The following is a 15536-nucleotide window of genomic DNA, read 5'->3' as shown; positions in this document are numbered from 1 at the left end:
GGGTTTTATGAAAGGACATTCTGGAATCGTGTCTCCTTCTGGACTTCCACAGAGCTCATTCTGACAGACCTGGTTCTTGTCCCATAAGAGCCGTCCACTTGGCTTCATTGGCCATCTGAGGCTACCTTGGTGCGTGGGTGGGTGCTGTCATGTCTGTAGACTGCAGTCTGCCTCCAGTGTGCCACATTCCCCATAATCCTCCTGTTTGTTCCCAATCTTGTGTTTATTAAGTTCACCTGTGTCTATTTATCCCCATGTCTCTGTCTATATATACAGTATTGCAGTTTGTCTTTTCTAAGTCTTACTTAGCATTTGTCTAGCATTTCCAAGGCATTGCTTTTGTATTTATTTCCTTGCGTGTTTTCACATATATGTTTTTTTTGTTTTTTTAGTTGTTGTCCTTTTGCCTATCCCTTGGCAGTGTTGTTTGCATTGTGGTTTGTCTTTACTGTTACTGAACATAGCTTGGTTTTTCACACCGATTTCCCTGTGAGCAATTACATTAAACCTGTTACTTTGAATGTGCATTTGACTCCACATAATGAACTTGACACAATAAACAATACATTATAGTAGTCTAGCCATACCAAAAATGAAAGTACAGCTCAGCTACTTAGCATCTTGAAGTGTGAAAATGTTCATAAATGAAAGCTGTTTTTGCAATATTAACAATCTGACACTTACATGTTAAGTCAACAATTATACAGAGCCTCAAGTTTTATTCATAAAGATTTCCCAGACTGGTTTAAACATTCACCTTTGTCTTTGCTTTATTGCCAGTAATTCAGATTTCTGTTTCCACTTAATGTTACTTTTACTATTTATCCAGTTACTTATACTGGATAGACAAGTTGTCAGTTTAATTAGGGTAGTGATACCATCTGTGAATCAATGAAAGTTGACCTCAAGGTCTTTAATAATGTAAACCAATGGTAACATGTGCATTGAAAATTGAAGTGTGCCAGTTACAGAACACTGTGGGACAGCATAATGAATATTACGTTCTTCAGAGCTGTTTACCTACACTGTATATTGTTATTCACTACATTTCTTTCCTTTATTATTTAAACCATGTTAAGCCCTCCCAGCCCAGTATTTCCAACTCAAGACTGCCCAGAATATCAAGAAAAGAGGATCTAGTTAGTAATTATTAATTAGGTTAATTAATTTGAAAAAGACTCTACAAATCATAAAGAATATGAGATATAGTGCACTGGCCACTACAAGGAACTTTAATTCTTTAATGTGTGTCCATGTGATCAGTGCACACTTGAACATGTTTAAATGAACACATGAAGGGGTTGATAATTATCTGACATATTAATATAATTGTTATATATAAATATAATTAATACAAGAGTGGTGAACAGCCTTCCAGGACTTTATTTGGCCAACTTATAGCATATGGAAAGGTTACATGAAAAGTTATGAACTGGATGGACTAAGAATAGAGATGGTTAATTTTAGGAACTGCCTGTTGCAAACTCATTTAAAGAGTCAAAAATAACAAAACTGCTTGATACAAATACTCAAATATCTGTTGGTAAGACCTCATCGGTGGGCTGTAGGGTCACTATTTGTCCTTAATGGAGACTGGACATATATTGTATTAATATATTCCCTTCTATATGGGCAACAACGCAATAATTTAATGCAGTAATTGAAAAAAAAAAAAAAAAAGGGCTAACTTTCATACAAAAATAATGTTTAATCACTTACAATAAAAGTGTTACAGTTAAAAACAGTTAAAAAGGAAATATGACTATTGCGTTGTCCCATAATGGTGGGTGATGCTGCTTTGGAAGAAAGAACATTATATTACAACAGGGAACAGACAATAGGAACAAAGATCAAACAAACATTATAATAATTCAGATAGGTTTCACACAATTATCACAGTAATCATCAGCAACAATGACACTAATAATCATAATTGGCTAAGTGAACAAAAACGCTTTTATAAAAAGGCAATTAGCTGTTTCTTTGTTGAATAGATAAATATTCATTTCTTAAGAAATTGATTAGCCTGTAACATATTTTATCTATGTGCAAACAGTAAAAAAAAAAGCAAGCATTTGCAAATAAAGTAAAAAAGATATGTAAGTAATATCAGTACAAACTAACACTTTATCAAAAGATTTTTAAAAAAGGAACTTAACTCAGCAACCACTTGATTGGGTAAATCTACTCTATAGCTGTTACCAACAGGTTGCCACACCATGTACAGGCAATTAGAAGTTGCAGTACAGACATCTGGCACCACTATTGTGGGTAGGGGCGAGTGTATGCGCAATTAAAAGTGTGAGCCTAGGTTTACATATTTGAATGATGCAGCGTTTTAATTTCTTCCTACTGCAGGCGATTGTTCCCATCATGTATGACACATCATTTTTTTGTTCTGTTGTTGAGTAAAGTGCAGCATGCCAGCTTTAAACTAAGGGTACATTAAAAAAAAATATCTAGGCACTACCTGTAGTTTTCAGAACAGTTCATTCATGATCAATAATAGTGTGAAAAATCTGGGACACATATTTATCCTTCAACGGACTGCCTTCTAGTGCTGCTACAGACTGGGTGCAGATATAGACAAGCTGCACTACTAGTAACTGCTGAGTGTGTATCAGAAGCCTGCTCTTTTATGCATTTTGTTGTTGTTCAAGAGGGACTTACATTATTATCAGTATAATGGCACACAAGGGGAACTGAACCCAGGACCTTTGTGTTGCTGGCACTGCATGCCTCTGACTACCACGTAAGCTTCATACGCCTTTGTTTTCTACGGCTCAGTGAGCGCCAGCTCTCCCTTCACCTCGCCACGCTGCTCTGGCTCGGTATTGGATTGGGACGTCGCACGACGGTGGCAGGATACCCAGGCCGGCGCGGGTGGAGTCTGGCACGGGCACTGCAGCCGAGTCGACCAGGTGCAGCTCGCAGCGGCACAGTACCAGCAGCAGGAATTGCTTGATCTCGTTCATGGCGAAGTAGCGGCCGGGACACTTGCTGGCGCCAGAGCCGAACGGTATGAGGCAGTGCTTCAGCAGCCGGCCGCCCTTGAAGAATTCTGTGCGTACGTGACCCGCCTCATCCAGGAAGCGGTCGTACTTGAATTCCTGCAATTGGGACAGATAAAGGGGTTGTGTAGGGCAAAAATGACAGAGGAATTGCTAGTGTCTTTGCAGGCCATGACACATCACGTGCCGTTGCTGTGCCAGTCATGTTGGTGCAACAGCATCTCAGAACCTCTGATATCTTTGCATGAACAATAATTTTACATTCAAAAGTGTTATTCAGTTCTGAATTTGAATCACTGAACTGGGTTCATCAATGTGAAATCAGTATTTTGCAGTTAAGAATAATGGTGCTTAAGGTAATATTATGGTGTGGAGCATTTACCGTGGGGTTGGGGTAGATCTCAGGGTCCAGGTGTATGAGCTGGGGGTAGAGAGCGATGTAATCTCCCTTCCTAATAACTGCAGTCTGTCCTGAGTCCAGTGTGAAAGCAAAGTTATCACTTGCAACTCGAATCATCATGGAAGCACTCGACAGACGCAGAGCTTCCTTGATAATACTGTCTGCAAAGGGAAACACAGGAATAATAATGTTACATAATAATGATGTCATGTAATTACAAACTGCCTTGAGTGTGATTTTAACCTGTGATGTACTGGATTACAACAAAATGTTTTATCCAATTTATTGAATGCAGTGGTATATTGAATACTAATCTGGGGTCTGTTCCCCAATAATGATTAATCTTAGGGATTTATGAAGTAACCTTAAGAATGGCAATTTTGTGTTTGCCTTCTTGGTCTCTAAAATTATGAGCCAGTTTGAAATAGTTCTTTGTTGACTCCACCTCTGCATCTGCGCTGGAAAAGCACTGCCATTCAAAAACCGAACCACCGATTTTCTCAATATTATACCACAAAAGTATCATTAGGAAAATAATTATTATAAAAATTATAAAAACTAATAATTTTTAAGTATTTAAATTAATGGTATAAAACAAAACATGTAAAACATTAAACTTGCAATTCCTACCTATCCCATAATAGGCACACAATTAACCTTTCATGCATCAGACCAGAAGGATGGCAAACAGGAGCACAAACAGAATTTTAGACTCACCCAAATGTTAGAAAACAATGATTTTTTTTTCCAGACATGGTGTAGGAGACAAAAAAAAAAGATGCAATGATTGTTGCATTTCATTATTTATCTTTGGGCACAAATAAAGTTTAGTGAAAGTAAAACTTACACCCCAATAAATTCCTTCTGAAACATTCCAAAATTGGCCCAGGTGAAGGAGTCATTAGTACTGCCAGGCCACTTCCTCAAAATGTCTGTAAAGAGCCCTTGTTGGATGCATTCATTTGACACAGAGAAGCCTTAATGACAGATGTAGGACTCAAGAGGCTTGGAATGCCCATGGGCATCTGTCTGCTATCCACCAGACCAATAATTCCAGGAATGTTTCCAATTGAATGAAAACCTATCGATTTAATGCAATGCATCCCCAGTGTGTGGAAATGTTATATATGACAGCAGTGCTTTAGTGACAGCAGGCACACATTGAGATACAGCAGCTTTACTCAGCTCATGGGCATCCCAAGTGAATGCTATTATAGCTTGAGTTTCTCTGTTAACAAAATGACAAGGCATTTGTTTCCAGCCTTGCCCCTTTCATCTTACTTAATGTGTGAATGCAGCTGATATCAGGAAGTCTCAGGCTACAGGCTAAACATAAATCAACAAGATGTCTGCTCACACTGGAACTATGTGCAGGGCAGAAAGGGCATTAATCTCTACAGGGAGTTCTTTTTCATAAAGCCACCACATCCCCCTAGTAAATCAGTGTCAAAAGACCTAATACTCTGTTTACTGTCTTCAAGCTAACTCTCAGAAAGTCCCCAATTCTCTCAGAAAGTCCCAATTCTGGGGTTAACTAGACAGGGCAAATGGTGTTTGCTGTTTTTTGTTTTTTTTTAACTGTTTTTGACTGTTTTCTTACTGGTTTTTTTTAAAATTATTATTTATTTATTTTTAACCATATACTCAGATTATAGCAGCCAATGTATGATTACGAAACCAAATAGGAAGACCTAGTGGAAACTCCTTTTCCAGTATGCCACTATGAGCAATTTAAAAATATTTTTCTTGTTTCAGTTTCATCAACCAGAGCCCTGTCATGTCTGCATGTGAAAAACCCACAAGAAACAAGATTTTTTTTTCCTTCTATTTTTCTGAATTCTAAAGTATGTCTGATCATTTCAAAAAATTATTTACAGGGACATTTTACTACAAACAGTTGAACAATCTTAAACTGAACATTTTTTGAACACCAGATTTTTTTAAAAAACAAAGAACCTGAAACAGGTTTCAAATTAAATAAAGATAACTGATACATTTATCCAGTAAATTTGCATTCTTTGGTATTTACTTTACCTAGCACAGTCATGGACTCCAGCTGCTCTTTAGAAAAGCTGATTGGCTGGTCATGATCATATGATGACTGGTTCGACTCCTTCAAGACCCTGTCAACCTCAGCACAAGCTGCAGTGAGAGCTTCGGGATGTCTGACATGTCAAAAAAAACTTCAGTTATCAATCCAATTTGACCTCTTGACCCACTTATGTTCTCTGTTCACATCAGTGACTGATAAACACAAGAATGAGGGGCATGACCATCCTGCTGATAACTCCGATTGTCCAGATAAAAGCACTACTCGAGAGGCCATCATATTAACAAACAGCCAAAGGTAGGTGAGCCTGAGGATTTTATACTGAATGACATAGGAAGTCAGTGGACGCTTTGGAGAGTAGGTGTGGTATGGGCAAAGGTCTAGTGTATGAGAGGACTCCAGCACTCAAGCTTGGAAAGTGTTAGAGTGTGGAGACTGAGTTGGTAGGGAGACGAGAGAGGAGGGGGGAAAAAAAAGAAAGTAGTGCAGTAATCTAGGCAGGATCTTAAAGGCACAGTCTAGAGTTGCCACATCCACAGGACTGTGCATGCACTAGACTTTTGAAATGTCACAAAAGTGAAGAAACAGGGTCTTGTTAAATGAGTTAGTGTTGGACGGTTTAACAGTAATTTCGTGAGTTTGTGGCAAAATATAACCAAGGAGAGGGCATTGCCATGAAAGGAAGATGGAATTTTGGCCTTTAAGCAGTACATGCACAGTACTGTGCAAAAACAGAAAGCTATTCAACAGGCTAATATGTCTCTTTTGCTCAAAAAAGGTGCTCCTGTGATTCTTCCATACTGCTTTTTAAACGTTTTAACTGCTTTTTAACACTTCCAAAGTGTTTCCTCACATTATCACTTAAGTTCTGGAGCCTCTGTGTCCACTGTGTGCATCATGTGTGGGTCTTAATGGCATTTCAAAATAGATGAATGTCTTTTGCTAGTGAAACCTTGAGAAGAAGAAAACTTTGCTACCTCAGTGTATAGTAGAGGCTCCAAAAGGCAGCAGGCAGTGTATTGGCCTGTGATGCCCAAAGCATGCATACGTGTGTGCGCGCCGTCCCCGTCTCATCCAGGTGCATGCGATTAAAGGCGTCCATGCGACGCTGGATCAGATCTGAGATGCACAGCCTTTGGTAGAGCTTGCTTTGCACTAGCTCCTCCGTCAGCGCCTCCCTGGCACGCCATGCACGCATGCACAGTGCGATGGGCACACCCCCCGCCAGCACAGGGAATGCCCGGTCGAACACCATGAAATCCCTCTCTGCCTTCATCATGCACGTGGCTGCAACTTGCGCTGCCCTCTCGACTGGCAGGAGCCTCTCCTCCTTGCCGAACAGCGTGAGATAGCCGGCCTCAAACATGATGCGGTTGGTGAAGCTCTGTAGCCCTTCCTCCTTCCAGCGACCCCCGCTTGGGAGGCTCCGTCCTAAAACGGCCTGGAGGTTGCCAAGCATGACTTCGGTGAGCTGCTGGAGTGGTGGTCCCTGTAATGTCTGCTGGAAGAGAGCGTGGATCTCTCTATAGCTTTCGCTGAGCAGTGGGCCACTAAAGTCAGCATGGCCAAAAACCTATGAAAGGGTGGAGATGGACAAGTAATCCAAGACAATTACAAAGAGGCTTGAAGTACGACTTACTTTCAGTCAGTAAACATTCAATCGTGATGAAAAACTGCCTCTCCTAAATAAACTATTAAAGATATTTCCTCAAGATGTAAATGATGATTCACTTATAGGAAGTTAACACACGTGAAGGGTGAGAGTGACAGGGAGATTATATATATATATATATATATATATATATATATATATATATATATATATATATATATATATATATATATATATATATATATATATATATATATATATACACACACACACACACACACACACACACACACACACACACACACACACACACACACACACACACACACACACACATCTCTATATGAGAAAGAGGGAAAGACTTGGCCTGAGATCCACTGCTGTGTCACATTTGGATAGAAGTTGAGGCATATTAGAGTGCATGTTTTTCAAGATGATCATTAACTTGCAGAGAATATCTTCTCAAGAAAAGCACACAGAACACCCCCCCCCCCCACGTCATCTGTATTTTTCTTTTGTCCCACGTGTGTCTCTTACCCGCTGAGAGAAATGCATGGCAAATTTTTGAAAGTCCAGGTTCTTGCCCTGACGCATGATCGCCGAGAAGGAGAAGGGGTCTGTGACAAAGGTGAAGTACTTCCCCGCAATCTTACATGTGAAGATGTCTCCATGTTGTCGCTGGGTGGCCTGCAGGAAGCCCAGAGGGTCTTTAATGTAGTCCAGCATCACGCCAAAAAATGGCAGCCATCCCATCACTAACGGGGGCTCTTTTAGCTGTCTGAAAACGCACACAGTTAATATAATTAATTATATGTATAAACATTTACTGTCCTTCCAAGGCAGTTTATTGTACAAAAAACAACAACAATGTAAATACATTCTTAAGATAGTTTAGGCTGAAGCAAATGCATATGCATTTTATACAGTATAGAAGCAAAATACAAATGACAGCCCTCAGAAACAGCAGACTCAAATCATTTCCAAGCAAGGCACCTAAGGTGACCTTGTGGAAGCATTTGCAAATTGCTGGGGGAAAATAGCTGAGGGATTAATGTGGAAAATTAGATATTTTAATCATGTGTTTTTTTGATATGATATTCTACACAACCTCGAAGTGAAATGCATTGCATCCTGAAATCTGCAGAGAACCTCAAATGGGTTAACTCAATATCTAACAGTGCACTAAAATATATAGTGATTATTTACATTCGGTGTGTCATGTTTTGTCGGTTTTCCCCGCTCTCTTTTGCTACCTATGTTGAAGAAAAGCAGGCTCCACAACTAGACTCACCTCACCTTACATATGTAGACCTATAACGCTATTTAGAATTAGATTTCTATCCTTCGTCACCGAGACTGCCACTGAATGGAAATGTTTGTTGTAAAAGAGCACTTTCAGAACTAATCAACACTGCTGTATCAAAACTTGTACTAGCACTTACAGACACGACAATGAAACATTTTTAAAAGGTCATATTTTTCAAATCGTCTTCCCACATAGCTCATCTGAAGCTCATTTCCCTTAAAAAAGAGCGTAGTTTGTAAGCGTCACGTAATAGAATTAAAAAAAAAATCTATTCGGGGAATTCCGCTCTCGATAGTTAAAATGTAACGAATGAAGCTGGGGCTACTTTTTAAATCGTTATGTTATAAAATATGATGTTGTAGCCTTTAAATGCCCTAGTAGCCTAACAAAACGTTTTAACAAGAGTTCTTTCAGTTTCTAGGGTAGACACTTTCGGACATTTGAAATTTAAAGACACCGAACCTAAGAGTTTGAGCTTTCTGTTTTCCATGACTAAAGGTGTGCTAACAAACTTAGCTTTACCTTTTCCTCGATTCCCCGCATATCCTCAACAACAAGAACGGAAGTCCGAATACAAGAAGGCTAAGAATCCATAAAGCCATGGTTAGCTGAGACGTACTTTCTGTTCTCTTTCCTCAGTCCCGCAGGATATTATCCTCTTCGACTATGCCCCTCCTGTATTTTAAGTGCGTGTTCCTTAGAAAGTAATAGACGCGCCCTCATGGCGTAACACCAAACTTTATAAATTGAGAACACATTTGTTTAAATAAACCTTTACTCTCTTAAAAAAATTAATTACATTTACTTTCTTACGCAGTGAAACCTCCCTGATAGAATATTTTTCATTCTTCCAGACGGAGTTATTCCCAAAAACTATTAAATACACTTTTCATTTTAACATTTATAATTTAAAGGGTGGCTATGATGTTTCTATGGTGACTTACTCTTGAGAAATTGCGAATTCAATCACAAAAGAGAGTTTCGATACACTTGAGCAGGTGTTTGACCACAGATATTAACCGAAACTTTGATGATCTTATGATTCTACACCGTTTTAGTATAAAATTCCAGATTTTAGTTTACTCCACTACACATATGATATATGGTGAAGTATTTCATCAAAAATTAGGAGTAGACTATTGTTCAGTTGTTTGATTTATGGGATATAATATTTCATTTTATGTAAGTCATTGAAATAATGTGAACGAAGCCTACTTATGATAAAGACTGGCCATTATCTAAAAAAAAAAAAGACAGTTAGTCCTACAGGATAGAACTCCATGAAACTACACTATTCCATTTCGGATTGGTTAATTTAACGTTAGTCCAGTTTGGCTAGTATGTAAATGATATTTACTTAATGTGTCTATCCATTTTACAATTAGTTTTAGTTAGGATTTTATTATCAAATCAAATAGAAACATAGCTCGTTTTGAACAGCATTTTGAGTGTGCAGTGCTGCTTTTCCAAAAGACATTATATATACGAAATTGTTATCGACATCGTAAGGGTTTGGTTTGACGTTATGAATACTTCCTGAAGAAAAAAACACCAGACAGATAATATGCTAAACCATGCTACATGGACTATATGATATCTTTGGAGCCTCAAAGAAACAAAAACAACCATTTATTCACATCTTTAACACTACATAGTGACACATTTTTCCTGCCTGTACAGCCTTGTACAACAAAACGCTTATGCACATACTTCTTAGAGACAAATGAATAGACAGGAACTCCATACATTAAAATGCAATGAATATCAGGTTCATAAATATATCATGGGCAGACGACAGCACATTGTCACGGAACGCTCGCCTCGCGCGAGTCACGTCAAACTAGTGGGAGGATATTTGTTTGTGGCCACACCCGCACACCCCTGCACCTTGTCTAGTCTTTATGTATATGTACCAGTGTCCTTGTGTGGAGGGTGTTGGTCATTGTTAAAGGTAGTCGTGTTCAGTGTTAACCGTTAAGTGTTCACGCACCGACAAAATCCAAATTCATACACTAACAAGAACGATAAGGAAGGACAGATGTGACAAATTACCGATTAACAAGATGGCGATGAGGACACACACACACACACACACACACACACACACACACACACACACACACACACACACACACACACACACACACACACACACAAGACGTCACATGTGGGAATTCGAGGACGGTAGGGCTTTGCCGTGAGAGTTGATAAATCATTGTATACATAAATATAAATTTTAGAGAAAGATCATTTGACCAGATTGAATATCTTACAGGTGTGCAAATTAAAATGTGCTATGTAATATATAAAAGATAATCGCAGTGCAATGGCTTTATATCAGTAGGGGATGCAGGCTTTGTTGAAGAGGCTGGCTGCAGTTGAGAAAAAAACTGAACTTGTGATGAAAGGTTTTGGTAAGAACAGACCTCAGTCTTTTGCTGGAGGGAAGTGTATTGAAGATGTCCAGGGTGTTAGGGCTCAGTTATGATCTTGCCTGCTGGCCTCAGTGTTCTGGAGGCATGCAGGTTCTGTTAGGGACAGTAGGTTGCATCCAATCAACCTGACAGCAGAGTTGATAATGTGCTGCAGCCTGCCCTTGTCCTTGACAGTAGCAGCGGTGTACCAGATGTTGATGGAGGAGGTGAGTATGGACTTGATGATGGCAGTATAGAAGTGCACCATCAGCGACTTTGGCAGGTTGAACTTGGTGTGCTATCTGGGTGATGGAGCTCATGTTCTGCTCCAATTTGAGATCCTTGGTGATGATGGTGCTAAGAAAGATTCCACAGTGTCAACTGGGGAGTCACCCAGAGTGATGGGGGTAGGTCAGGCCGCAAACTTTCTGAACTTTATGGGCAGTGGTAGCTCAGTGGTTAATGTATTTGACTTGTATTCAGAAAGTTACCAGTTCAAGCTCCATCACTACCAAATTGCCACTGTTGGGCCCTTGAGTAAGGCCCTTAACCCTCACTTGCTTAAGTTGTAATCTGTCATAATTGTTAGTTGCTTTAGATAAGAATGTCAGCTAAAAGGCATACATGTACCACATTCCTGATCAGCACAAGTAGGCTACACTGCCAGTGTACTTCAATAATTTTAAAATTAGAGACAAAATGATTTTGGTAAAATGTTCAAATGAACAAGAAGTAACCAAACGTCTACCAATAAATGACCAATAAAGTATCAAAGTGTATCTTTTTCTAAACAGTCCTGCAATGGGCATAACAAATTAGCAATAAGAGTATTATGAGTATATGCTGGGAATTCATTTTGAACATATATTTTTGAATATATCTGGCGCACTGTTACACGAGTGGCGTAGTCTGAATTCACGCTACCATGTCTTGCTTTTAACACTAAATGCTTGTAAACTGACTTTTTTTCATAGCAGGGCAAGCTAAGGCAGGTAGAGTCACTGACTTCAGTGAACTACTGCTTTTGAAAATAAGCAAAAACCTAACAACCATCAAACAAAAAAAAGCAAAAAGTAATGTTTATTGTAATGGAATACTGGGTATGTTTCGACAAGCCATTTGTGGTTGTTTTTGGGACCACGCTAAGTTTATGTTTTATTGACAGTAGTGATTACCAGTGTAAATGTGACTTGTAAATCATTAATTCTCTTCCTTTTGGCTTGTGAAAACTGGGTTTTGAGAGGCATTCAGCTGAGAAATCCCAGGCTAGGCCTCATCTCTGCCATGAGTGGCTGTAAAAAAGCAATTAGGACTGGCAAGCATTGCATCACAGGGATTAAGCTTTACTGGGAGAGAATAGATTGCACATCTTAGTAATGTTGCATGGCTTAGCAATATATATATATATATATATATATATATATATATATATATATATATATATATATATATATATATATATATATATATATATATATATGGGAGAGAAAGAGAGAGAGAGATAAACTCTGTCTGAAACTCTTGTTTCAAAATGTGCTTGAAGCTGTTTGTGGTTACAGTGTGTAAGACCTTTCCAACCGTTTCCTTGTCTAAAGCTGTTACAAACTAACGTTTGCTTCCAAACCTTTTATGAAATACTATAATGCAACAGCTGACCTCTTCTTGAAGCCTGGGGTTTAGAAAAAATGAGAAAAAAGTATTAAACTTAAGGTGAACGTAACATTAGTTAAGGTGAATCATATGCTTCAGTTCATATGGTCTGTAAACATAATTGTTATAACCACTAGATGGAGACAGAGAGCTGGTAAAAGTGGTAAAGCACGTCTGTAGCATTAATAATGGGTGATATATAGTTTCATGAAAAATAGATATTCTTAAAAGTTGCTTTTTATATGCAGTATTACATTAACAGTTCACAAGTAATATTCAGCTTGACTGAATATTACTTTGTAAGTTTATAGAATAAGGTCCAGTGCACCATCTGCAAACCTCACATATAGGGTTACTTATGTGGCCTCTGACATTTTCCAAGCTGTTGGATGAGTGTTCTAAATTAAGAAACATATAATGACAATTGTTTGATGGACAATTATTTAATTTATTCTTATAAACCAACAGACATAACTAGCGTATTTAAATCTAATTAAAGTGATTAACAAATCACTTTAACATGATTAAAACATGATCGTCTTTAAAGCAAGCCTATGGGGTGGTAAAATGCTGTGACTGCATTCTGAAAGACTTTTTCATACGCACGGCTGCTGGCTGTGGTCCGGCGACCCAGTGAAGGGAAGCTTTTCGGTAACAGTGAAGGTGGAGAAAGGGAGTACACCACCCACATAACATTATATACCACTGTGTCTAATGGGAAATCTGACCTTGTTCTTTTCTCATTACAATGACATGCTAGTGTTGAATTTACATGACTTCTCTCAGCAGCTTCTCTGCTGCATGTTGGCACTGTTGATAAACAGGGAACATAACTTCTGTTATTTGTATTAGAAGTTATTACATGTAGTTTACATGTATAATTATTTATGAGAATGCAATCTCGTAAAACTAAGACATATGATAGCCTATGATATGATATATGATTTTATATGATATACATTGTCACCTCAGGGAGACTTTTCTTAAACTCAGCACACAAAGAATATTCAGTCACACAATGACTTACATATTTCAAATATACTACTGTCATAATGTTAGTTAAAAAATGGTTTTACAGCCTACCAGCCTAAAAAATGGCTTCTTTTATGAATAAAACTTCAGATTTAATCTTCACAGTCTCAGCATATTTGAATTTAAGGCTACCATTAGCAAGATTGTATTAGAAAACTTGGCTCTCCTTAAAAACAATGATAACAACAACAACAACTTTGGCACATGGGCAGTACAGTACAAGGGACAATACGTTCCCTCAATTGGCAATGTGAGCAAAGGAAAGGAAAAGATGCACACACACACACACACACACACACACACACACACACACCTTCAAGCACGCACCTATTGCCAGCCATAAATACAAAAGAAATTAGAAAGTACTATTCATGCATCATAAGGATGCTCGAGAAAAGTGGAGCTCTTGCTGACAGACAAAACAAGAAATGATTATCCTGGTAGAGACTGGCCATTTCCCAATTGTAAAAGGCTTAAGAGGCAGCTTTGTTGGCTCTTATAAATCCCATCATGCAAAGAACAACATCTCCTGTGGAGGATCACGAATAGGAATGAATTTTTTAAAAACATAGTAGAAGTATGAGAGCATCTTTGTACAATGGCCGAAGCATGAAGGACTGTGCTCGCTCTTTCTGTACATAACCCAGTAGGTATGTAGAAGCCAAGAACTGACCCTAATTCAACATTCTTACTTTAATCAGTAGGGGCTGATGTCTTGCTGTGCTCAAGTGGTCTGGGAATTATTAGAATTACACACTTCCAACTGTGGGAAACAGTCACAATTGCATCACTTGATTTTGTTTTACCGAGTCGGGAGCTGATAATTCCCATAATTCTAAGATGATGTGCACTTGAAAATAAGCTCCTCTGTACTGTCATTTTCTGCTTGTCTGAACTGCATCTCCTGACCAGCTCACTGGTCTTTGCAGCAGGGAATGTCCCTTGCGGTCTGCCTGATGCTAATTGCCAAGGAGATGAATTCCACAGTTCCTCATGGCTCCAGTCTCACTATATCAGAAAGTCTTTTGGACTGTAAAGATGACTCACAATAGGATGTCACATTGATGAGTCACAACATGCTCTCTTGGCCTTGACAGTCTTTATATTGCAGTCTTTATACCAAAGGCCATGTAGACTAGCCAGTTAGCATTCTCTCAAAGTGATATACTGTATCAGAATTACAGAGTACAGAGATGGGGTAGTACTGATACAGTCTGCCTGTGACCTCCAGTCACTTTTAAAGTCTATGAGAGTCACTGCATATCGACAGTACTAGGCCAAATGGTCCCACCGGTTCTAAAAGATCAATGTGCCTTTCCATTACTAGCCTGATATGTAGTGCTCTTACATCTTAATGATGTTCTGCATGTGAGCATCCATACCCGACTGCCTCTGCAAAGACCGCGTCCTCTGTCTCACGAGATCAGTCCCCTGATGTGTTAGATGAGCCAAGGCAACCACCTGATGTCACAGCGCAAATGGGGCACGCAGGGTCATCATATACAAGCTCGCCGTCAGCCAGTGTTGGTCCAACTTAAAAGTCCACGCTCAGCACGGTTCTGATTTCGGCCAATTTGGTCTGCCCTTGGCCTTTTGCAGGCTACAGCATGGCAAACACCTTCTGATATGCTCAGAGTTCCAGTTTCAATAAGATTATCCACAGCCCACTGAAATTTGAGGTACCCTGTCACCCCCTTCTTGTCTTTGGCATGTGACAGATTGCTGCATGGCAGAGCCTCCCTGACACTAAGCCGTTTCTTTACCTTACTGAGCAAAATGTCACTTCCCGTAGAAAGTACAGCAGGTGACTTTCTCAGCTGGTAACTTTGCGGAGTAAATTGGAGAATCCAGCACACAGGCATAAACCTGTGCACGTTCAGTAGTAAACTCCGACTGAGACAATCATTGGATAGCTGTGTCTACTTTGACATCCTGATCTGTTAGAACTACAGTACTTACGAACAGCAGATATGATCAATTAGTCTGTCTTGTATCGTCTTGGTCAGTGTTGCTAGCACTGTCACATGCAGATGCCAGCTTCCTGAATGCCCCAACATATGC

General features: G+C 39.1%; 1 protein-coding gene across 1 annotated transcript; it reads right to left on the bottom strand.

Annotated features, from left to right (window-relative positions):
- Positions 1 to 1360: 1360 nt before the first annotated feature.
- On the bottom strand, positions 1361 to 9046 carry LOC113579320 (cytochrome P450 7A1). Its single transcript, XM_027013158.2, has 6 exons — positions 8902 to 9046; positions 7611 to 7851; positions 6439 to 7034; positions 5446 to 5576; positions 3394 to 3572; positions 1361 to 3110 (listed from the first exon to the last, which is right to left on the bottom strand). The coding sequence occupies exons 1-6, from the start codon at positions 8979 to 8981 to the stop codon at positions 2784 to 2786; spliced, it is 1554 nt and encodes a 517-aa protein (XP_026868959.2). The 5' UTR covers positions 8982 to 9046; the 3' UTR covers positions 1361 to 2783.
- Between the last annotated feature and the right edge of the window lie 6490 nt (positions 9047 to 15536).

The sequence above is a fragment of the Electrophorus electricus genome, chromosome 19 (assembly GCF_013358815.1).
Source record: "Electrophorus electricus isolate fEleEle1 chromosome 19, fEleEle1.pri, whole genome shotgun sequence".
NCBI classification, from domain to species: domain Eukaryota; kingdom Metazoa; phylum Chordata; class Actinopteri; order Gymnotiformes; family Gymnotidae; genus Electrophorus; species Electrophorus electricus.
Note: the sequence above shows the minus strand (reverse complement) of the source record. Positions and strands in the feature narration are given on the sequence as shown.

Excerpts from the sequence above, each read along its gene's own strand:
- LOC113579320 (XM_027013158.2), bottom strand. The coding sequence starts at position 8,981 with ATGGCTTTATGGATTCTTAGCCTTCTTGTATTCGGACTTCCGTTCTTG. Across the intron at positions 5,577-6,438 it reads AGCCTCTACTATACACTGAG|ACATCCCGAAGCTCTCACTG; the intron begins GTAGCAAAGTTT and ends TTGACATGTCAG. Across the intron at positions 3,111-3,393 it reads AGATCTACCCCAACCCCACG|GAATTCAAGTACGACCGCTT; the intron begins GTAAATGCTCCA and ends TCCCAATTGCAG.